This window comes from Gobio gobio, assembly GCF_949357685.1.
Source record: "Gobio gobio genome assembly, chromosome: 14".
Taxonomy (NCBI): Eukaryota; Metazoa; Chordata; class Actinopteri; order Cypriniformes; family Gobionidae; genus Gobio; species Gobio gobio.
In genome coordinates, this window is record NC_137107.1 from 54,072,927 (window position 1) to 54,095,426 (window position 22,500).

Below are 22,500 nucleotides of genomic sequence, written 5' to 3' on the forward strand. Positions count from 1 at the left end.
CGTCTGTGACCCCTAACGCACACTAACTAGTCTTCACTCATTGTTCTGAGACGCCTGTGAACCCCTAACGCACACTAACTAGTCTTCACTCATTGTTCTGAGACGTCTGTGACCCCTAACGAACACTAACTAGTCCTCACTCATTGTTCTGAGACGTCTGTGACCCCTAACTAACACTAACTAGTCCTCACTCATTGTTCTGAGACGTGTGACCCCTAACGCACACTAAATAGTCTTCACTTATTGTCCTGAGACGCCTGTGACCTCTAACGAACACTAACTAGTCTTCACTCATTGTCCTGAGACGCCTGAGAACCCTAACTAACACTAACTAGTCTTCACTCATTGTCCTGAGACGCCTGAGAACCCTAACTAACACTAACTAGTCTTCACTCATTGTCCTGAGACGCCTGAGAACCCTAACTAACACTAACTAGTCTTCACTCATTGTTCTGAGATGCCTGAGAACCCCTAACGAACACTAACTAGTCCTCACTCATTGTTCTGAGACGCCTGAGAACCCCTAACGAACACTAACTAGTCTTCACTCATTGTTCTGAGACGCCTGTGAACCCCTAACGAACACTAACTAGTCCTCACTCATTGTTCTGAGACGTGTGACCCCTAACGCACACTAACTAGTCCTCACTCATTGTCCTGAGACGCCTGTGACCTCTAACGAACACTAACTAGTCCTCACTCATTGTTCTGAGACGTCTGTGACCCCTAACGCACACTAACTAGTCCTCACTCATTGTTCTGAGACGTCTGTGACCCCTAACGCACACTAACTAGTCTTCACTCATTGTTCTGAGACGTCTGTGACCCCTAACGAACACTAACTAGTCCTCACTCATTGTTCTGAGACGTCTGTGACCCCTAACGCACACTAACTAGTCTTCACTCATTGTTCTGAGACGTCTGTGACCCCTAACGCACACTAAATAGTCTTCACTTATTGTCCTGAGACGACTATGACCCCCTAACGAACACTAACTAGTCTTCACTCATTGTTCTGAGACGCCTGTGAACCCCTAACGAACACTAACTAGTCTTCACTCATTGTTCTGAGACGCCTGTGAAACCCTAACGAACACTAACTAGTCCTCACTCATTGTCCTGAGACGCCTGTGACCCCTAACGAACACTAACTAGTCTTCACTCATTGTCCTGAGACGCCTGTGACCCCTAACGAACACTAACTAGTCTTCACTCATTGTTCTGAGACGCCTGTGAACCACTAACGAACACTAACTAGTCTTCACTCATGTTCTGAGACGCCTGTGAACGAACACTAACTAGTCTTCACTCATTGTTCTGAGACGCCTGTGAACCCCTAACGAACACTAACTAGTCCTCACTCATTGTCCTGAGACGCCTGTGAACCCCTAACAAACACTAACTAGTCCTCACTCATTGTCCTGAGACGCCTGTGACCCCTAACGAACACTAACTAGTCTTCACTCAATGTTCTGAGACGCCTGTGAACCGCTAACGAACACTAACTAGTCTTCACTCATTGTTCTGAGACGCCTGTGAACCCCTAACGAACACTAACTAGTCTTCACTCATTGTTCTGAGACGCCTGTGAACCCCTAACGAACACTAACTAGTCCTCACTCATTGTCCTGAGACGACTGTGACCCCTAACGAGCACTAACTAGTCTTCACTCATTGTTCTGAGACGCCTGTGAACCCCTAACGAACACTAACTAGTCCTCACTCATTGTCCTGAGACGACTGTGACCCCTAACGAACACTAACTAGTCTTCACTCATTGTTCTGAGACGCCTGTGAACCCCTAACGAGCACTAACTAGTCTTCACTCATTGTCCTGAGACGCCTGTGAACCCCTAACGAACACTAACTAGTCCTCACTCATTGTCCTGAGACGACTGTGACCCCTAACGAGCACTAACTAGTCCTCACTCATTGTCCTGAGACGCCTGTGAACCCCTAACGCACACTAACTAGTCTTCACTCATTGTTCTGAGACGCCTGTGAACCCCTAACGAACACTAACTAGTCTTCACTCATTGTTCTGAGACGCCTGTGAACCCCTAACGAACACTAACTAGTCTTCACTCATTGTCCTGAGACGCCTGTGAACCCCTAACGAACACTAACTAGTCTTCACTCATTGTTCTGAGACGCCTGTGAACCCCTAACGAACACTAACTAGTCTTCACTCATTGTCCTGAGACGCCTGTGAACCCCTAACGAACACTAACTAGTCTTCACTCATTGTTCTGAGACGCCTGTGAACCCCTAACGAACACTAACTAGTCTTCACTCATTGTCCTGAGACGCCTGTGAACCCCTAACGAACACTAACTAGTCTTCACTCATTGTTCTGAGACGTCTGTGACCCCTAACGAACACTAACTAGTCCTCACTCATTGTTCTGAGACGTCTGTGACCCCTAACTAACACTAACTAGTCCTCACTCATTGTCTGAGACGTGTGACCCCTAACGCACACTAAATAGTCTTCACTTATTGTCCTGAGACGCCTGTGACCTCTAACGAACACTAACTAGTCTTCACTCATTGTCCTGAGACGCCTGAGAACCCTAACTAACACTAACTAGTCTTCACTCATTGTCCTGAGACGCCTGAGAACCCTAACTAACACTAACTAGTCTTCACTCATTGTCCTGAGACGCCTGAGAACCCTAACTAACACTAACTAGTCTTCACTCATTGTTCTGAGATGCCTGAGAACCCCTAACGAACACTAACTAGTCCTCACTCATTGTTCTGAGACGCCTGAGAACCCCTAACGAACACTAACTAGTCTTCACTCATTGTTCTGAGACGCCTGTGAACCCCTAACGAACACTAACTAGTCCTCACTCATTGTTCTGAGACGTGTGACCCCTAACGCACACTAACTAGTCCTCACTCATTGTCCTGAGACGCCTGTGACCTCTAACGAACACTAACTAGTCCTCACTCATTGTTCTGAGACGTCTGTGACCCCTAACGCACACTAACAAGTCCTCACTCATTGTTCTGAGACGTCTGTGACCCCTAACGCACACTAACTAGTCCTCACTCATTGTTCTGAGACGTCTGTGACCCCTAACGCACACTAACTAGTCTTCACTCATTGTTCTGAGACGTCTGTGACCCCTAACGAACACTAACTAGTCCTCACTCATTGTTCTGAGACGTCTGTGACCCCTAACGCACACTAACTAGTCTTCACTCATTGTTCTGAGACGTCTGTGACCCCTAACGCACACTAAATAGTCTTCACTTATTGTCCTGAGACGACTATGACCCCCTAACGAACACTAACTAGTCTTCACTCATTGTTCTGAGACGCCTGTGAAACCCTAACGAACACTAACTAGTCCTCACTCATTGTCCTGAGACGCCTGTGACCCCTAACGAACACTAACTAGTCTTCACTCATTGTCCTGAGACGCCTGTGACCCCTAACGAACACTAACTAGTCTTCACTCATTGTTCTGAGACGCCTGTGAACCACTAACGAACACTAACTAGTCTTCACTCATGTTCTGAGACGCCTGTGAACGAACACTAACTAGTCTTCACTCATTGTTCTGAGACGCCTGTGAACCCCTAACGAACACTAACTAGTCCTCACTCATTGTCCTGAGACGCCTGTGAACCCCTAACAAACACTAACTAGTCCTCACTCATTGTCCTGAGACGCCTGTGACCCCTAACGAACACTAACTAGTCTTCACTCAATGTTCTGAGACGCCTGTGAACCGCTAACGAACACTAACTAGTCTTCACTCATTGTTCTGAGACGCCTGTGAACCCCTAACGAACACTAACTAGTCTTCACTCATTGTTCTGAGACGCCTGTGAACCCCTAACGAACACTAACTAGTCCTCACTCATTGTCCTGAGACGACTGTGACCCCTAACGAGCACTAACTAGTCTTCACTCATTGTTCTGAGACGCCTGTGAACCCCTAACGAACACTAACTAGTCCTCACTCATTGTCCTGAGACGACTGTGACCCCTAACGAACACTAACTAGTCTTCACTCATTGTCCTGAGACGCCTGTGAACCCCTAACGAACACTAACTAGTCCTCACTCATTGTCCTGAGACGACTGTGACCCCTAACGAGCACTAACTAGTCCTCACTCATTGTCCTGAGACGCCTGTGAACCCCTAACGCACACTAACTAGTCTTCACTCATTGTTCTGAGACGCCTGTGAACCCCTAACGAACACTAACTAGTCTTCACTCATTGTTCTGAGACGCCTGAGAACCCCTAAAGAACACTAACTAGTCTTCACTCATTGTCCTGAGACGCCTGTGACCCCTAACGAACACTAACTAGTCTTCACTCATTGTTCTGAGACGCCTGAGAACCCCTAAAGAACACTAACTAGTCCTCACTCATTGTCCTGAGACGCCTGTGACCCCTAACGAACACTAACTAGTCTTCACTCATTGTCCTGAGACGCCTGTGAACCCCTAACGAACACTAACTAGTCTTCACTCATTGTTCTGAGACGCCTGTGAACCCCTAACGAACACTAACTAGTCTTCACTCATTGTCCTGAGACGCCTGTGAACCCCTAACGAACACTAACTAGTCTTCACTCATTGTTCTGAGACGCCTGTGACCCCCTAACGAACACTAACTAGTCTTCACTCATTGTCCTGAGACGCCTGTGAACCCCTAACGAACACTAACTAGTCCTCACTCATTGTCCTGAGACGACTGTGACCCCTAACGAGCACTAACTAGTCCTCACTCACATTCTCTGGGCTGTACGGTGATGCTGATCCCCGGGTCGCTGAGTTTGATGAAGGGAGGCGTCCCCGTCTTTCGGTCTTCCTCTCGGGTCACCAGAACGTTCCTGGCGCACACGTTTCCGTGGATCAGGTTCTTCTCCTCCTGCAGATCAGAAGCACAGGTTGAGTTGTGGTCAGGGTTAAAGGTCAGGTGTGTGTGTGTGTGTGTGTGTTGCGGTGACCCACCAGGTGGTGCAGCGCCCAGGCCAGCTGCTTCACCACCTCCAGCTTCCAGGTGATGTTGATGGTGTTGCGGTTGCGCTTCAGGTACGTGTCCAGAGAGCCGAAGCGCACGTACTCCTGCACCATGATGTCTGGAAGACACACACACACACACTCTTACAGACCTCATAACACACCTCTGTGTGTGTGTGTGTGTGTGTGTGTGTGAGATACTCACGCTCCTCTGCACACACACACACGCCGTAGTTCAGCAGCAAGTGTTTGTGGGAGAGCTGGCTCATCATGCTCGCCGACTCGAAGAACGACTGCCACAGAGAGAGAACACGTCAAGCCCCACACACACACACACACACACACACACACCTGCGGCTCTTCCCACAATACCTCTGTGAAGTTGCGGTGGCTCTTATCCAGGATTTTCAGCACCACGTCCATCTTGTGGATCTCTCCGTAATCTCCGAGCTCTCGCCGGACGCCGCGGAAGACCTGCGTGAACATTCCCTGACCCAGACTCTCCCTCTGAACACAAGAACACACACAACTATAGTGACATCATCATCACACAACTATAGTGACATCATCATCACACAACTATAGTGACATCATCATCACACAACTATAGTGACATCATCACACAACTATAGTGTAATCATCACACAACTATAGTGACATCATCATCACACATGCGCGTTCGTATCTGATACTGCCGTAAAATGATGATTTTTGTCATGATCATCAGCCGCAGTGTTTGTGTGAGAGTGTGTGTGAGAGTGTGTGTGTGAGAGAGAGAGTGAGTGTGTGTGTGTGTGTGTGAGCTTGTGTGAGTGTCAAGTCAACTTTATTTATATAGCTCTTTTAACAATGCAGTGTGTGTGAGTGTGTGCTTGTGAGAGCGTGAGTGTGAGAGCGTGAGTGTGTGCTTGTGAGAGCGTGAGCGAGTGAGTGCGTGTGTGTGTGTGTGAGCGTGAGTGTGTGTGTGAGAACGTGAGTGAGTGAGCGTGTGTGTGTGTGTGTTTGTGTGTGTGAGCGTGAGTGTGTGTGTGCTTGTGAGAGTGAGAGCGTGAGTGTGTGCTTGTGAGTGTGAGCGAGTGAGTGTGTGTGCTTGTGAGTGTGAGCGAGTGAGTGTGAGAGCGTAAATGTGTGTGCTTGAGTGTGTGCTTGTGAATGTGAGAGCGTGAGTGTGTGCTTGTGAGTGTGTGTGCTTGTGAGTGTGAGCGAGTGAGTGTGAGAGCGTGAGTGTGTGCTTGTGAGTGTGAGAGCGTGAGTGTGTGCTTGTGAGTGTGAGAGCGTGAGTGTGTGCTTGTGAGTGTGAGAGCGTGAGTGTGTGCTTGTGAGTGTGAGAGCGTGAGTGTGTGCTTGTGAGTGTGAGCGAGTGAGTGTGAGAGCGTGAGTGTGTGCTTGTGAGTGTGTGCTTGTGAGTGTGTGCTTGTGAGTGTGTGCTTGTGAGTGTGTGCTTGTGAGTGTGTGCTTGTGAGTGTGTGCTTGTGAGTGTGTGCTTGTGAGTGTGTGCTTGTGAGAGCGTGAGTGTGTGTGTGAGCGTGTGTGTGTGTGAGCGTGAGTGTGAGTGTGATTGTGAGAGTGAGAGCGTGAGTGTGTGTGTGGCGAGCAGCGAGGCCGAGGGACCGTGAGGGCGGGACGAGGCGGCGCTCATCAGGGAGGATGAGCGCCAGCTGCACGCCGCAGCGATCTCGGCCCTCGCGGAGGAGTGAGGGACTATAAAGGAGGAGCGACGACAGTGAGGGACGAGAGAGGACCAGGCCTGGATTTTGTGTTATGTTTTATTTTGTGTTCGCTGCAGTCGTCCGTGAGGGGCTGCAGCTTTTTATTTTCATTTGTGTTTGTATGTAGGCGGCAGTCGACCGCGAGGGGCTGCCGCCGCCATTTTATTTTGTCTTTATTTTGATTAAACATTTTGAATGTCCGCCGGTTCCCGCCTCCTTCTTCCCGTACAAACGTTTTACTACAGTGTGCTTGTGAGTGTGAGAGCGTGAGTGTGAGCGAGTGAGTGTGTGTGTGAGTGAGAGCGTGAGTGTGCTTGTGAGTGTGAGCGAGTGAGAGCGTGAGTGTGCGCTTGTGAGAGTGAGAGCGTGAGTGTGCTTGTGAGTGTGAGCGAGTGAGTGTGAGAGTGAGAGCGTGAGTGGGCGCTTGTGAGAGTGAGTGTGTGTGTGTGAGAGAGCGTGTGTGTGTGTGCTTGTGAGAGTGAGAGTGAGAGCGTGTGTGTGTGTGTGTGTGTGTGAGAGAGCGTGTGTGTGTGTGCTTGTGAGTGTGAGAGCATGAGTGTGAGCGAGTGTGTGTGTGCTTGTGAGTGTGAGCGTGTGTGTGAGAGTGAGAGCGTGTGTGTGTGTGTGAGAGCGTGAGTGAGCGTGTGTGCTTGTGAGTGAGTGAGCGTATGAGTGTGTGTGTGCTTGTGAGTGTGAGCGTGTGTGTGCTTGTGAGAGTGAGAGCGTGAGTGTGTGCTTGTGAGTGTGAGTGTGTGTGTGAGAGCGTGAGTGAGCGTGTGTGTGTGCTTGTGAGCGTGTGAGTGTGTGTGTGTGTGAGCGTGAGTGTAAGCGTGAGTGTGTGCTTGTGAGTGTGAGAGCGTGAGTGTGTGCTTGTGAGAGCGTGAGCGAGTGAGTGTGTGTGTGTGTGTGAGCGTGAGTGAGTGTGTGTGTGAGCGTGAGTGTGATTGTGAGAGTGAGAGCGTGAGTGTGCTTGTGAGTGTGAGAGCGTGAGTGTGAGCGAGTGAGTGTGTGTGTGAGTGAGAGCGTGAGTGTGCTTGTGAGTGTGAGCGAGTGAGAGCGTGAGTGTGCGCTTGTGAGAGTGAGAACGTGAGTGTGTGAGAGTGAGAGCGTGTGTGTGTGTGTGTGAGAGCGTGAGTGTGCTTGTGAGTGTGAGTGTGTGTGTGCTTGTGAGAGTGAGAGCGTGAGTGTGTGAGCGAGTGTGTGTGTGAGAGCGTGAGTGAGCGCGTGTGTGCTTGTGAGTGTGAGCGTGAGCGTGTGAGTGTGTGTGTGCTTGTGAGTGTGAGCGTGAGTGTGTGCTTGTGAGAGTGAGAGCGTGAGTGTGTGCTTGTGAGTGTGAGCGAGTGAGTGTGTGTGTGTGAGAGTGTGAGTGAGCTTGTGTGTGAGTGTGAGCAAGTGAGTGCTTGTGAGTGTGAGCGAGTGAGTGTGAGAGTGAGAGCGTGAGTGTGCGCTTGTGAGAGTGAGAGTGAGAGCGTGTGTGTGTGTGTGTGTGTGTGTGTGAGAGCGTGTGTGTGTGCTTGTGAGTGTGAGAGCATGAGTGTGAGCGAGTGTGTGTGTGAGAGCGTGAGTGAGCGTGTGTGTGTGCTTGTGAGTGTGAGCGTGTGTGTGAGAGTGAGAGCGTGTGTGTGAGAGTGTGAGTGAGCGTGTGTGCTTGTGAGTGTGAGCGTGTGAGTGTGTGTGTGCTTGTGAGTGTGAGCGTGTGTGTGCTTGTGAGAGCGTGAGTGTGTGCTTGTGAGTGTGAGCGTGTGAGTGTGTGTGTGAGAGCGTGAGTGTAAGCGTGAGTGTGTGCTTGTGAGAGTGAGAGCGTGAGTGTGTGCTTGTGAGTGTGAGCGAGTGAGTGTGTGTGTGAGAGTGTGAGTGAGCTTGTGTGTGAGTGTGAGCAAGTGAGTGCTTGTGAGTGTGAGCGAGTGAGTGTGAGAGTGAGAGCGTGAGTGTGCGCTTGTGAGAGTGAGAGTGAGAGCGTGTGTGTGTGTGTGTGTGTGTGAGAGCGTGTGTGTGTGCTTGTGAGTGTGAGAGCATGAGTGTGAGCGAGTGTGTGTGTGAGAGCGTGAGTGAGCGTGTGTGTGTGCTTGTGAGTGTGAGCGTGTGTGTGAGAGTGAGAGCGTGTGTGTGAGAGTGTGAGTGAGCGTGTGTGCTTGTGAGTGTGAGCGTGTGAGTGTGTGTGTGCTTGTGAGTGTGAGCGTGTGTGTGCTTGTGAGAGCGTGAGTGTGTGCTTGTGAGTGTGAGCGTGTGAGTGTGTGTGTGAGAGCGTGAGTGTAAGCGTGAGTGTGTGCTTGTGAGAGTGAGAGCGTGAGTGTGTGCTTGTGAGTGTGAGCGAGTGAGTGTGTGTGTGAGAGCGTGAGTGAGCTTGTGTGTGAGTGTGAGCGAGTGAGTGAGCGTGAGTGTGTGTGTTTGTGAGTGAGTGAGCGTGTGTGTGTGTGTGTGTGTGTGAGAGCGTGAGCGTGAGTGTGTTTGTGTGTGTGTGTGAGAGCGTGAGTGTGTGCTTGTGAGTGTGAGCGAGTGAGTGTGTGTGTGAGAGCGTGAGTGAGCTTGTGTGTGAGTGTGAGCGAGTGAGTGAGTGTGTGTGTGTGCTTGTGAGAGTGTGAGTGTGAGTGAGAGCGTGAGTGTGCTTGTGAGTGTGAGTGAGTGTGTGAGAGTGAGAGCGTGTGTGTGTGTGTGTGTGTGTGTGAGAGCGTGTGTGTGTGCTTGTGAGTGTGAGCGTGTGAGTGCGTGTGTGCTTGTGAGTGTGAGCGAGTGAGTGTGTGTGTGAGAGCGTGAGTGAGCTTGTGTGTGAGTGTGAGCGAGTGAGTGAGCGTGAGTGTGTGTGTTTGTGAGTGAGTGAGCGTGTGTGTGTGTGTGTGTGTGTGAGAGCGTGAGCGTGAGTGTGTTTGTGTGTGTGTGTGAGAGCGTGAGTGTGTGTGTGTGTTTTTGAGTTAGTGAGTGTGTGTGTGTTTGTTCAGACTCACAGTCTCCAGATCTTCCTTGTGGATCTTGTGGAAGATCATCTGGTTGATGTGTTTGAACTCAGAGGGCGAGAGACGCGCGTCAGAGGTTTGGTTGTTTCTGCACACCAGCAGATTGGATTTATCTAGAGTCGGACACAAACACACACGCGTCACGTCTCTCACACACTCACTCACTCACACACACACACACACACACACACACAGGCCTCTGGGCGGCGTCCCTGACCTTTGCTCCGTGGCGGGCGGCAGCAGCTCAGCTGGAACACGTGTGTGTCGGAGCGCAGCGCCTCCTTCTGGTAGCGCTGCAGTAACTCACTCAGGCTGGAGAAGCTGCATTTGGCTCCGCTCAGCACAAACTCGCCCGAGTGCGAGCGAACCACCAGACAGTGCTTGAACTCCAGCTGACCCTCGCACTGCACACACACACACAGATGAGCAATCACACACTTCCTGTTTCTTGTGTCCATCTAGTGAGCGAGGAGGGTTAGAGCTAAGACTCGGGCCTTAAGCCGGTATAATCCACATGAACACACACTCACCTCCACAGCGAAGGACAGGAAGTAGCGGTCGTAATCTTTAGGGCTGCACCTCAGGATGTAAACGCCCCGCTGGTGCTCACAGCGCTGCAGCCGGCTGATGGCAAACTCCGTCCTGAGGGACCAGAGCAGCTCATTTATAAAGCCTACATGTGTGTATGGGCGTTTGAAAGATGCTTTATTTTTCGCTAGAATTTTTCTGCGTGTGTGAGCGCGTGAATAAGTGAGTGTGTGTGTGTATTGTGAGCGTGTGCTTGTGAGCGAGTGCTTGTGAGCGAGTGCTTGTGAGCGAGTGCTTGAGCGTGTGCTTGTGAGCGAGTGCTTGTGAGCGAGTGCTTGTGAGCGAGTGCTTGTGAGCGAGTGCTTGTGAGCGAGTGCTTGTGAGCGTGTGCTTGTGAGCGAGTGCTTGTGAGCGAGTGCTTGTGAGCGAGTGCTTGTGAGCGAGTGCTTGTGAGCGTGTGCTTGTGAGCGTGTGCTTGTGAGCGAGTGCTTGTGAGCGAGTGCTTGTGAGCGAGTGCTTGTGAGCGTGTGCTTGTGAGCGAGTGCTTGTGAGCGAGTGCTTGTGAGCGAGTGTGAGCGAGTGCTTGTGAGCGAGTGCTTGTGAGCGAGTGCTTGTGAGCGAGTGCTTGTGAGCGAGTGCTTGTGAGCGAGTGCTTGTGAGCGTGTGCTTGTGAGCGAGTGCTTGTGAGCGTGTGCTTGTGTGCTTGTGAGCGAGTGCTTGTGAGCGGGTGTGAGAGAGTGCTTGTGAGCGTGTGCTTGTGAGCGAGTGTGAGAGAGTGCTTGTGAGCGAGTGCTTGTGAGCGAGTGCTTGTGAGCGAGTGTGAGAGAGTGCTTGTGAGCAAGTGCTTGTGAGCGAGTGCTTGTGAGCGTGTGCTTGTGAGCGAGTGCTTGTGAGCGAGTGCTTGTGAGCGAGTGCTTGTGAGCGAGTGCTTGTGAGCGAGTGCTTGTGAGCGAGTGCTTGTGAGCGAGTGCTTGTGAGCGAGTGTGAGTGAGTGCTTGTGAGCGAGTGCTTGTGAGCGAGTGCTTGTGAGCGAGTGCTTGTGAGCGAGTGCTTGTGAGCGAGTGCTTGTGAGCGTGTGCTTGTGAGCGAGTGCTTGTGAGCGTGTGCTTGTGTGCTTGTGAGCGAGTGCTTGTGAGCGAGTGTGAGAGAGTGCTTGTGAGCGTGTGCTTGTGAGCGAGTGTGAGAGAGTGCTTGTGAGCGAGTGCTTGTGAGCGAGTGCTTGTGAGCGAGTGCTTGTGAGCGAGTGTGAGAGAGTGCTTGTGAGCAAGTGCTTGTGAGCGAGTGCTTGTGAGCGAGTGCTTGTGAGCGAGTGCTTGTGAGCGAGTGCTTGTGAGCGTGTGCTTGTGAGCGAGTGCTTGTGAGCGAGTGTTTGTGAGCGAGTGTTTGTGAGCGAGTGTTTGTGAGCGAGTGCTTGTGAGCGAGTGCTTGTGAGAGTGTTTGTGAGCGTGTGCTTGTGAGCGTGTGCTTGTGAGCGTGTGCTTGTGAGCGTGTGCTTGTGAGCGAGTGCTTGTGAGCGAGTGCTTGTGAGAGAGTGGGAGCGAGTGCTTGTGAGAGAGTGTGAGCAAGTGCTTGTGAGCGAGTGTGAGAGAGTGCTTGTGAGCGAGTGCTTGTGAGCGAGTGCTTGTGAGCGAGTGTGAGAGAGTGCTTGTGAGCGAGTGCTTGTGAGCGAGTGCTTGTGAGCGAGTGCTTGTGAGCGAGTGCTTGTGAGCGAGTGCTTGTGAGCGAGTGCTTGTGAGCGAGTGCTTGTGAGCGTGTGCTTGTGAGCGTGTGCTTGTGAGCGTGTGCTTGTGAGCGAATGCTTGTGAGCGAGTGCTTGTGAGCGAGTGCTTGTGAGCGTGTGCTTGTGAGCGAGTGCTTGTGAGCGAGTGTTTGTGAGCGAGTGTTTGTGAGCGAGTGCTTGTGAGCGAGTGCTTGTGAGAGTGTTTGTGAGCATGTGCTTATGAGCGTGTGCTTGTGAGCGTGTACTTGTGAGCGAGTGCTTGTGAGCGAGTGTTTGTGAGCGAGTGCTTGTGAGAGAGTGGGAGCGAGTGCTTGTGAGAGAGTGTGAGCAAGTGCTTGTGAGAGAGTGTGAGCGAGTGCTTGTGAGAGAGTGTGAGCGAGTGTGCTTGTGAGCGAGTGCTTGTGAGCGAGTGCTTGTGAGCGAGTGCTTGTGAGCGTGTGCTTGTGCTTGTGAGCGAGTGCTTGTGAGCGTGTGCTTGTGAGCGTGTGCTTGTGAGCGAGTGCTTGTGAGCGAGTGCTTGTGAGCGAGTGCTTGTGAGCGAGAGCTTGTGAGCGTGTGTTTGTGAGCGAGTGCTTGTGAGCGAGTGCTTGTGAGCGTGTGCTTGTGAGCGAGTGCTTGTGAGCGAGTGCTTGTGAGTGAGTGCTTGTGAGCGAGTGCTTGTGAGCAAGTACTTGTGCTTGTGAGCGTGTGCTTGTGAGCGTGTGCTTGTGAGCGATTGTTTGTGAGCTTGTGCTTGTGAGCGTGTGCTTGTGAGCGTGTGCTTGTGAGCGTGTGCTTGTGAGCGAGTGCTTGTGAGCGAGTGTTTGTGAGCGTGTACTTGTGAGCGAGTGCTTGTGAGCGAGTGCTTGTGAGCGAGTGTTTGTGAGCGAGTGCTTGTGAGCGAGTGTTTGTGCTTGTGAGCGAGTGTTTGTGCTTGTGAGCGAGTGCTTGTGAGCGTGTGCTTGTGAGCGAGTGCTTGTGAGCGTGTGAGCGTGTGCTTGTGAGCGTGTGCTTGTGAGCGAGTGCTTGTGAGCGTGTGCTTGTGAGCGTGTGCTTGTGAGCGAGTGCTTGTGAGCGAGTGCTTGTGAGCGAGTGCTTGTGAGCGAGTGCTTGTGAGCGTGTGCTTGTGAGCGTGTGCTTGTGAGCGAGTGCTTGTGAGCGAGTGCTTGTGAGCGAGTGCTTGTGAGCGAGTTCTTGTGAGCGTGTGTTTGTGAGCGTGTGCTTGTGAGAGAGTGCTTGTGAGCGAGTGCTTGTGAGCGAGTGCTTGTGAGCGAGTGCTTGTGAGCGAGTGCTTGTGAGCGAGTGCTTGTGAGCGAGTGCTTGTGAGCGAGTGCTTGTGAGCGTGTGCTTGTGAGCGAGTGCTTGTGAGCGAATGCTTGTGAGCGAGTTCTTGTGAGCGAGTTCTTGTGAGCGTGTGTTTGTGAGCGTGTGCTTGTGAGCGAGTGCTTGTGAGCGAGTGCTTGTGAGCGAGTGCTTGTGAGCGAGTGCTTGTGAGCGAGTGCTTGTGAGCGAGTGCTTGTGAGCGAGTGCTTGTGAGCGAGTGCTTGTGAGCGAGTGCTTGTGAGCGAGTGCTTGTGAGCAAGTACTTGTGCTTGTGAGCGTGTGCTTGTGAGCGAGTGCTTGTGAGTGTGTGCTTGTGAGCGTGTGCTTGTGAGCGAGTGCTTGTGAGCGAGTGTTTGTGAGCGTGTACTTGTGAGCGAGTGCTTGTGAGCGAGTGTTTGTGAGCGAGTGCTTGTGAGCGAGTGTTTGTGCTTGTGAGCGAGTGCTTGTGAGCGTGTGCTTGTGAGTGTGTGCTTGTGAGCGAGTGCTTGTGAGCGTGTGCTTGTGAGTGTGTGCTTGTGAGCGAGTGCTTGTGAGCGTGTGCTTGTGAGCGTGTGCTTGTGAGCGTGTGTGAGAGAGTGCTTGTGAGTGTGTTCTTGTGAGCGTGTGCTTGTGAGCGAGTGCTTGTGAGCGAGTGCTTGTGAGCGAGTGCTTGTGAGCGTGTGCTTGTGAGCGTGTGCTTGTGAGCGAGTGCTTGTGAGCGAGTGCTTGTGAGCGAGTGCTTGTGAGCGATTGCTTGTGAGCGAGTGTTTGTGAGCGTGTACTTGTGAGCGTGTACTTGTGAGCGTGTGCTTGTGAGCGAGTGCTTGTGAGCGAGTGCTTGTGAGCGAGTGCTTGTGAGCGAGTGCTTGTGAGCGAGTGCTTGTGAGCAAGTGTGAGAGAATGCTTGTGAGCGAGTGTGAGAGTGCTTGTGAGCGAGTGTGAGAGAGTTTGAGAGAGTGCTTGTGAGCGAGTGCTTGTGAGCAAGTGTGAGAGAGTGCTTGTGAGCGAGTGTGAGAGAGTGCTTGTGAGCGAGGTGCTTGTGAGCGAGGTGCTTGTGAGCGAGGTGCTTGTGAGCGAGGTGCTTGTGAGCGAGGTGCTTGTGAGCGAGGTGCTTGTGAGCGAGGTGCTTGTGAGCGAGGTGCTTGTGAGCGAGGTGCTTGTGAGAGTGCTTGTGAGCGAGTGTGAGAGAGTTTGAGAGAGTGCTTGTGAGCGAGTGCTTGTGAGCAAGTGTGAGAGAATGCTTGTGAGCGAGTGTGAGAGAGTGTGTGCTTGTGAGCGAGTGCTTGTGAGCGTGTGCTTGTGAGCGTGTGCTTGTGAGCGTGTGTGAGAGAGTGCTTGTGAGTGTGTTCTTGTGAGCGTGTGCTTGTGAGCGAGTGCTTGTGAGCGAGTGCTTGTGAGCGAGTGCTTGTGAGCGAGTGCTTGTGAGCGTGTGCTTGTGAGCGAGTGCTTGTGAGCGAGTGCTTGTGAGCGAGTGCTTGTGAGCGATTGCTTGTGAGCGAGTGTTTGTGAGCGTGTACTTGTGAGCGAGTGCTTGTGAGCAAGTGTTTGTGAGCGTGTGCTTGTGAGCGAGTGCTTGTGAGCGAGTGCTTGTGAGCGAGTGCTTGTGAGCGAGTGCTTGTGAGCGAGTGCTTGTGAGCGAGTGCTTGTGAGCGTGTACTTGTGAGCGAGTGCTTGTGAGCGAGTGCTTGTGAGCGTGTGCTTGTGAGCGTGTGCTTGTGAGCGTGTGTGAGAGAGTGCTTGTGAGAGAGTGCTTGTGAGTGTGTGCTTGTGAGAGAGTGTGAGCGAGTGCTTGTGAGAGTGTGAGCGAGGTGCTTGTGAGCGAGTGCTTGTGAGCGAGTGCTTGTGAGCGAGTGCTTGTGAGCGAGTGCTTGTGAGCGAGTGCTTGTGAGCAAGTGTGAGAGAATGCTTGTGAGCGAGTGTGAGAGTGCTTGTGAGCGAGTGTGAGAGAGTTTGAGAGAGTGCTTGTGAGCGAGTGCTTGTGAGCAAGTGTGAGAGAATGCTTGTGAGCGAGTGTGAGAGAGTGCTTGTGAGCGAGGTGCTTGTGAGCGAGGTGCTTGTGAGCGAGGTGCTTGTGAGCGAGGTGCTTGTGAGCGAGGTGCTTGTGAGCGAGGTGCTTGTGAGCGAGGTGCTTGTGAGCGAGGTGCTTGTGAGAGTGCTTGTGAGCGAGTGTGAGAGAGTTTGAGAGAGTGCTTGTGAGCGAGTGCTTGTGAGCAAGTGTGAGAGAATGCTTGTGAGCGAGTGTGAGAGAGTGCTTGTGAGCGAGGTGCTTGTGAGCGAGGTGCTTGTGAGCGAGGTGCTTGTGAGCGAGGTGCTTGTGAGCGAGGTGCTTGTGAGCGAGGTGCTTGTGAGAGTGCTTGTGAGCGAGTGCTTGTGAGCGAGTGCTTGTGAGCGAGTGCTTGTGAGCGAGTGCTTGTGAGCGAGTGCTTGTGAGCGAGTGCTTGTGATCGAGTGCTTGTGAGCAAGTACTTGTGCTTGTGAGCGTGTGCTTGTGAGCGAGTGCTTGTGCTTGTGAGCGAGTGCTTGTGAGCGTGTGCTTGTGAGCGAGTGCTTGTGAGCGAGTGCTTGTGCTTGTGAGCGAGTGCTTGTGCTTGTGAGCGAGTGCTTGTGCTTGTGAGCGTGTGCTTGTGAGCGAGTGCTTGTGCTTGTGAGCGAGTGCTTGTGAGCGTGTGCTTGTGCTTGTGAGCGTGTGCTTGTGAGCGAGTGCTTGTGAGCGAGTGCTTGTGAGCGAGTGCTTGTGATTGAGTGCTTGTGAGCGAGTGCTTGTGAGCGAGTGCTTGTGAGCGAGTGCTTGTGAGCGAGTGCTTGTGCTTGTGAGCGAGTGCTTGTGCTTGTGAGCGAGTGCTTGTGAGCGAGTGCTTGTGCTTGTGAGCGAGTGCTTGTGAGCGTGTGCTTGTGATCGTGTGCTTGTGAGCGAGTGTGAGAGAGTACTTGTGAGCGTGTGTTTGTTAGCGTGTGTTTGTGAGCGAGTGTGAGAGAGTGCTTGTGAGCGAGTGCTTGTGAGCGTGTGCTTGTGAGCGTGTGTTTGTGAGCGAGTGTGAGAGAGTGCGTGAGCTTGTGAGTGTGAGCTTGGGTGTGTGTGTGTGTGTGTTTGAGAGGCTGAACTCACGACATAGGCCCGTGGCAGTTGATCTGAATGGCCTCCAGTAGTCTAGGGGGCGCCACCTCCTTGCACAGGTAATGGTGAGCGTCTGTGGTGAGTCTGTAGTAGCCGTCAATCAAAGACACGAAGGACAGCGCCTCGCTCAGAGAGTGAAACTCCAGCTCCTGGGACACACACACACACACGCGCTCAGACACGGCTGACGTCAGCACACACACACACACACACACACACACACACACTGGTGCTGTGAGTGTAGGTTACCAGCGTCTGGCTGTCCTGTCTGTTGATGGAGACGACCCGGTTCTCCACAGACCCGTCTTTAGTGCCCTGCTTCACACTGATGTCGATGACGTCAGAGAAATCACAGTACACCTGCAGCTCCTGAGCGCACACACACACACACACACACATACACACAATTTAAGACATAACCGCCTGTGTTCACGAGGATGCTAGCTAAGTCAAGTCAAGTCAACTTTATTTAAATAGCGCTTTTAACAATGCAGATTGTTTCAAAGCAGCTTCACGGTGTTAAACAGGAAAATAATGCAGCATAATTTTATTCAGCTGTTCAGCCATTCTGGAGAAAACGCTGATGTCATCAGTTCATTTCAATTATCATACAGTGACAGTGTGGGCTTTAGATCAATAATTTAGTTTATATGTTTATGTTTATAACAATAATCTTGGGGGGTGGACTCATTTAAGGTAATGTAGTCGTCAGGTTTTAGCCAGGTTTCTGTCAAACACAGCACATCTAGATTATTATCTGTAATAATATCATTAACAATAAGCACTTTTGGGGAAAGGGATCTAATATTCAGCAACCCAAGCTTTATCAATTGTTCATCTGTATTATATCTGTTGTTTATTTGTTGGACATCAATACAACTTTTACTGTTGAATGGTTTTGATGTTTTTTGTATTTACTAATTTGGGGAACAGACACAGTCTCTATATGATAATATCTAGGTGAAAGAGTCTCTATGTGATAATATCTAGGTGTAAGAGTCTCTATGTGATAATATCTAGGCGAAAGAGTCTCTATGTGATAATATCTAGGTGTAAGAGTCTCTATGTGATAATATCTAGGTGAAAGAGTCTCTATGTGATAATATCTAGGTGAAAGAGTCTCTATGTGATAATATCTAGGTAAAAGAGTCTCTATGTTATAATATCTAGGTGAAAGAGTCTCTATGTGATAATATCTAGGTGAAAGAGTCTCTGTGATAATATCTAGGTGAAAGAGTCTCTATGTGATAATATCTAGGTGAAAGAGTCTCTATGTGATAATATCTAGGTGAAAGAGTCTCTATATGATAATATCTAGGTGTAAGAGTCTCTATGTGATAATATCTAGGTGTAAGAGTCTCTATGTGCTGGGATTTATCTGACTCCGGTAACGTGAGACAGCTAGCGGATGGTCGGTTTAGCCAGTTTGTCTGCTTCCTGACCTGGGCCCTAGTGAGTCAAGGTTTAGCTCTAAGACTATGTGCCAGATTACTAGAGAGAAGAGCAGCACCACCCCAAGAGGGATGGATGCCATCCTTCTTCAACAGGTCAGGTCTGCCCCAAAAACTTTTCCAATTGTCTATGAACCCTATGTTATTTTGCAGACACCACATAGACAACCAGCCATTGAGTGATGATAGATGGACAGATAGACAGAAAGATGGAGAGACAGACAGACAGATGGACGGACAGACAGAGAAACCGACAGACAGACAGAAAGATGGACAGACAGACAGAGGGAGAGACCGGCAGACAGACAGACAGACAGACAGACAGAAAGATGGAGAGAGAGACAGACAGAAAGATGGAGAGACAGACAGATGGACGGACGGACAGACAGAAAGAAAGATGGAGAGACAGACAGACCGAAAGATGGAGAGACAGACAGAAAGATGGAAAGGACAGACAGACAGACAGAAAGATGGAGAGACAGACAGACAAAGATGGAGAGACAGACAGAAAGATGGAAAGGACAGACAGACAGACAGAAAGATGGACAGACAGACAAAGATGGAGAGACAGACAGACAGAAAGATGGAGAGACAGACAGATGGACGGACAGACAGATAGAAAGATGGACAGACAGACAGAGGGAGAGACCGGCAGAGAGACAGATGGAGAGACAGACAGACAGAAAGATGGAGAGACAGACAGAGAAACCGACAGAAAGATGGAGAGACAGACAGATCGACGGACAGACAGACAGACAGATCGACGGACAGACAGAAAGATGGAGAGAGAGACAGACAGAAAGATGGAGAGAGACAGATGGACAGACAGACAGAAAGATGGAGAGACAGACAGACAGACAGAAAGAAAGATGGAAAGGACAGACAGACAGAGAGACAGACGGAGAGAGCGAGAGATGGACAGACAGATGGAGAGACAGACAGATGGAGACAGACAGACAGAAAGATGGAGACAGACAGACAGACAGACAGACAGACGGAGAGAGAGAGAGATGGACAGACAGATGGAGAGACAGACAGATGGAGAGAGAGATGGACAGACAGATGGAGAGACAGACAGACGGACAGATAGACAGTCAGAGAGAGAGAGAGAGACAGGATCTTTACAGATGGCACAACAACTTGTGAAAGTCTGCTAACTATCTCATCACTCCGCCTAACAGGGAGCGGACCAGAACAATAAACAGCATCTGACATTTAATGTGTGTATGTGTAACGAAATCCTCGCCCCGCCCCCTGCACATGCCCCGCCTCCTGCACACGCCCCGCCCCCTGCACATGCCCCGCCCCCTGCATATGCCGCGCCCCCTGCACATGCCCCGCCCCCTGCACATGCCCCGCCCCCTGTCCATGCCCCACCCCCTGCACATGCCCCGCCCCCTGCACATGCCGCGCCCCCTGCACATGCCCCGCCCCCTGCACATGCCCCGCCCCCTGTCCATGCCCCACCCCCTGCACATGCCCCACCCCCTGCACATGCCCCGCCTCCTGCACCCGCCCCGCCCCCCAAATTCTAGTTTTTTGAGACCTATCAATGACCTAAATGAATTGGCACTGCCCGCCCCTAACCCAAGCTCATGCCCGTACCTCCGGCTCTTTCTCGAGGGCCCAGCGGATGCCGTGGTTGCCGCTGACGACGATGATGGCGTTCCCGGTGGACGGCTGGTGGACGTGGAACCGCTCGGTGTAGAAGCCGGACTGCAGCGCCTCCAGACTGACCACGTACTTCAGCTTCAGGTCTCTGGGCGTGGCCTTACACTGGCCGAACTGATGGATGAACTTGCGGAAGCGGAAGCGGATCCTCTTCCGGGTCACGAAGTGCTGCTGCTGCACGTGCGCCCGCATGTTCTTCGGGAGGAACGACTTATAGCTGCGGATCAGAGGTCAGTCAGTCCATCGGGCTCTACAGGGTCAAAGGTCAAAGGTCACGGTGAGCGCTCACCTGCTGTGGTTGTAGATGTCCACTGGTGATTTGGCTTTTTCTTTGGCCAGACGCATCATATCAAGAACAGCCAATCCCAAACACTCTTCCTGAAACTGCAGGCTGATGGGAACACTGACCACACCACTCAGAAAATCTGACCTCCACTGAGAGAGAGACAGACAGATGAGGGAGACAGAGAGACAGATGGAGAGAGAGAGAGAGATGGACAGACAGATGGAGAGACAGACAGGCAGATGGAGAGAGATGGACAGACAGATGGAGAGACAGACAGATGGAGAGAGAGAGATGGACAGACAGATGGAGAGACAGACAGGCAGATGGAGAGAGATGGACAGACAGGTGGAGAGACAGACAGATGGAGAGAGAGAGAGAGAGACAGACAGATGGAGAGACAGACAGGCAGATGGAGAGAGATGGACAGACAGGTGGAGAGACAGACAGATGGAGAGAGAGAGACAGACAGATGGAGAGACAGACAGGCAGATGGAGAGAGATGGACAGACAGGTGGAGAGACAGACAGATGGAGAAAGAGAGAGAGAGAGAGAGAGAGAGAGAGAGAGAGAGAGAGAGACAGACAGGTGGAGAGACAGACAGATGGAGAAAGAGAGAGAGAGAGAGAGAGAGAGAGAGACAGACCGGTGGAGAGACAGACAGATGGAGAGAGAGAGAGAGCGAGAGAGAGAGAGAGAGAGAGAGAGAGAGAGAGAGAGAGAGAGAGAGAGATGGACAGACAGATGGAGAGACAGACAGGCAGATGGAGAGAGATGGACAGACAGATGGAGAGAGAGAGAGAGAGAGAGATGGACAGACAGATGGAGAGACAGACAGGCAGATGGAGAGAGATGGACAGACAGGTGGAGACACAGACAGACAGAGAGATGGACAGATAGACAGTCAGAGAGAGAGAGAGAGAGAGAGATGGACAGACAGATGGAGAGACAGACAGGCAGATGGAGAGAGATGGACAGACAGATGGAGAGAGAGAGAGAGAGAGAGAGATGGACAGACAGATGGAGAGACAGACAGGCAGATGGAGAGAGAGAGAGAGAGATGGACAGACAGATGGAGAGACAGACAGGCAGATGGAGAGAGATGGACAGACAGGTGGAGAGACAGACAGATGGAGAAAGAGAGAGAGAGAGAGAGATGGACAGACAGATGGAGAGACAGACAGGCAGATGGAGAGAGAGAGAGAGATGGACAGACAGATGGAGAGACAGACAGGCAGATGGAGAGAGATGGACAGACAGGTGGAGAGACAGACAGACAGAGAGATGGACAGATAGACAGTCAGAGAGAGAGAGAGAGACAGGATCTTTACAGATGGCACAACAACTTGTGTGTGAAGATGAAGTGTTGCTTCTTGTGAGGAAACAGTGAAATAGCCCTCCTGTAAATCAATATATGATATGATATATGATAGGGCTGAACGATACATCGAATTTTCATCGTAATCGCGATATGAAGTCGCGCGATGAACACATCGCAACAGACAGCCTGACACGATAAATAAGGGAATACAGTTTATTACATGCGCCAATCTGAGTAATTTATTCTGAATACTTGGATTACTTCCACATTGAATTGCGTTTTATAAGTGTAGGAATGCGGCCATCAAATCCTGCTTACTAAACATATATTATAAAATATTTAGCTAACGTCAAACGGGACCAGGTAAATCAGCGCACGTCAAGCAGGAGCACCGGCGGTGGGCGGACAAAACACTTTTTTTTTTGTATGTGAAACTGTTTTACATGAATATTATGACACGAGTGAAGCACAAAGCTTTATTTACAAAATAAATAATAGGTTCGCAATTAAATGTTAGCTACATCGCAGCCATGGAAACACATGATCATGCCGAACGAGAGAGGAAGCTTTTGTGGTGAGACAAATTTAAGTTTGCTTGCGGTTTGCGATCTGGTCACACGATTTTCCACCAATTTAACAATAGGCTTACTCTCATTTTATTCTACTGGACATGGAATCTATTTATGTTCCCAAATCCTCATTTACGTCTCTCACATCAGGGGATTAAACGCGTCTTCCTTGATTGATTTAGGCTATATTCGCATCATTTACTGGTAGCCTAAAGCAGATACATTTTACTTCAAACTTTACTTTATTTAACACAGTTTGTGCTGCTATTAGACTTGGTCAGGTTTTTGTGTAGCCCTATAGCGTATTTCATACACGCCGGAGATTTTTAGTTTGGCTTTCTCTCACAGCGCATAAGCTCTCGACCCTGCGGAAGATCATTTCATTCTTCACATTTTACTACAAGTAGCCGATCAGTTTAAGAACATCAGGAGAAAACATGAAGATATTAGAAGACGCTGCTTCTTTCCTGCTCGTGTCAGCTTTCAGCGCAAAGAGGCAGACGACGCACGTCTGTGGGGAAAAATAAACCATTTTTCTTTAACTAATATTTAACTTATATTATTTATATTTCGATTAATTACAGATATTTATTTGAATGTTTTACAGGCTGTAGTTTGTTGTTTCACTGACGGAAGTATGCCGACTAAAATAAACACGCATGTTTGAGCCTTATATTATTTATTTTGAAAATGTAAGCTATTTAATTGAGGTATAAATATATATATATTCAACAATGTAACTATTCTAAATATCAACTATTTCAATTGTAACTGTAACGGAATACAGTTACTGATGATATGTATTCTGAATACGTGATGCGTGTATTCCGTTACTGGAAACAGTAAAGCTAACATTCACATTTGAATATTTATCGCAAGTCATATCGTCATCGCAATATTAAACAATGTTATCG

The 22,500-nt window shown here is 50.5% G+C and overlaps 1 protein-coding gene across 1 annotated transcript in view; it reads right to left on the reverse strand.

The window, feature by feature from the left end:
- jak2a (Janus kinase 2a) overlaps positions 1-22,500 on the reverse strand; it is a 92,631-nt gene that overhangs the window by 38,696 nt on the left and 31,435 nt on the right. The window contains exons 5-15 of the mRNA XM_079835400.1: positions 19,703-19,848; positions 19,348-19,630; positions 16,541-16,660; positions 16,283-16,440; positions 10,178-10,289; positions 9,865-10,051; positions 9,639-9,760; positions 5,360-5,494; positions 5,193-5,280; positions 4,979-5,106; positions 4,757-4,895 (exon numbers count right to left, since the gene is read on the reverse strand). Coding sequence (XP_079691526.1) covers positions 4,757-4,895; positions 4,979-5,106; positions 5,193-5,280; positions 5,360-5,494; positions 9,639-9,760; positions 9,865-10,051; positions 10,178-10,289; positions 16,283-16,440; positions 16,541-16,660; positions 19,348-19,630; positions 19,703-19,848 — 1,618 coding nt within the window. The remainder of the gene's footprint in view (positions 1-4,756; positions 4,896-4,978; positions 5,107-5,192; positions 5,281-5,359; positions 5,495-9,638; positions 9,761-9,864; positions 10,052-10,177; positions 10,290-16,282; positions 16,441-16,540; positions 16,661-19,347; positions 19,631-19,702; positions 19,849-22,500) is intronic.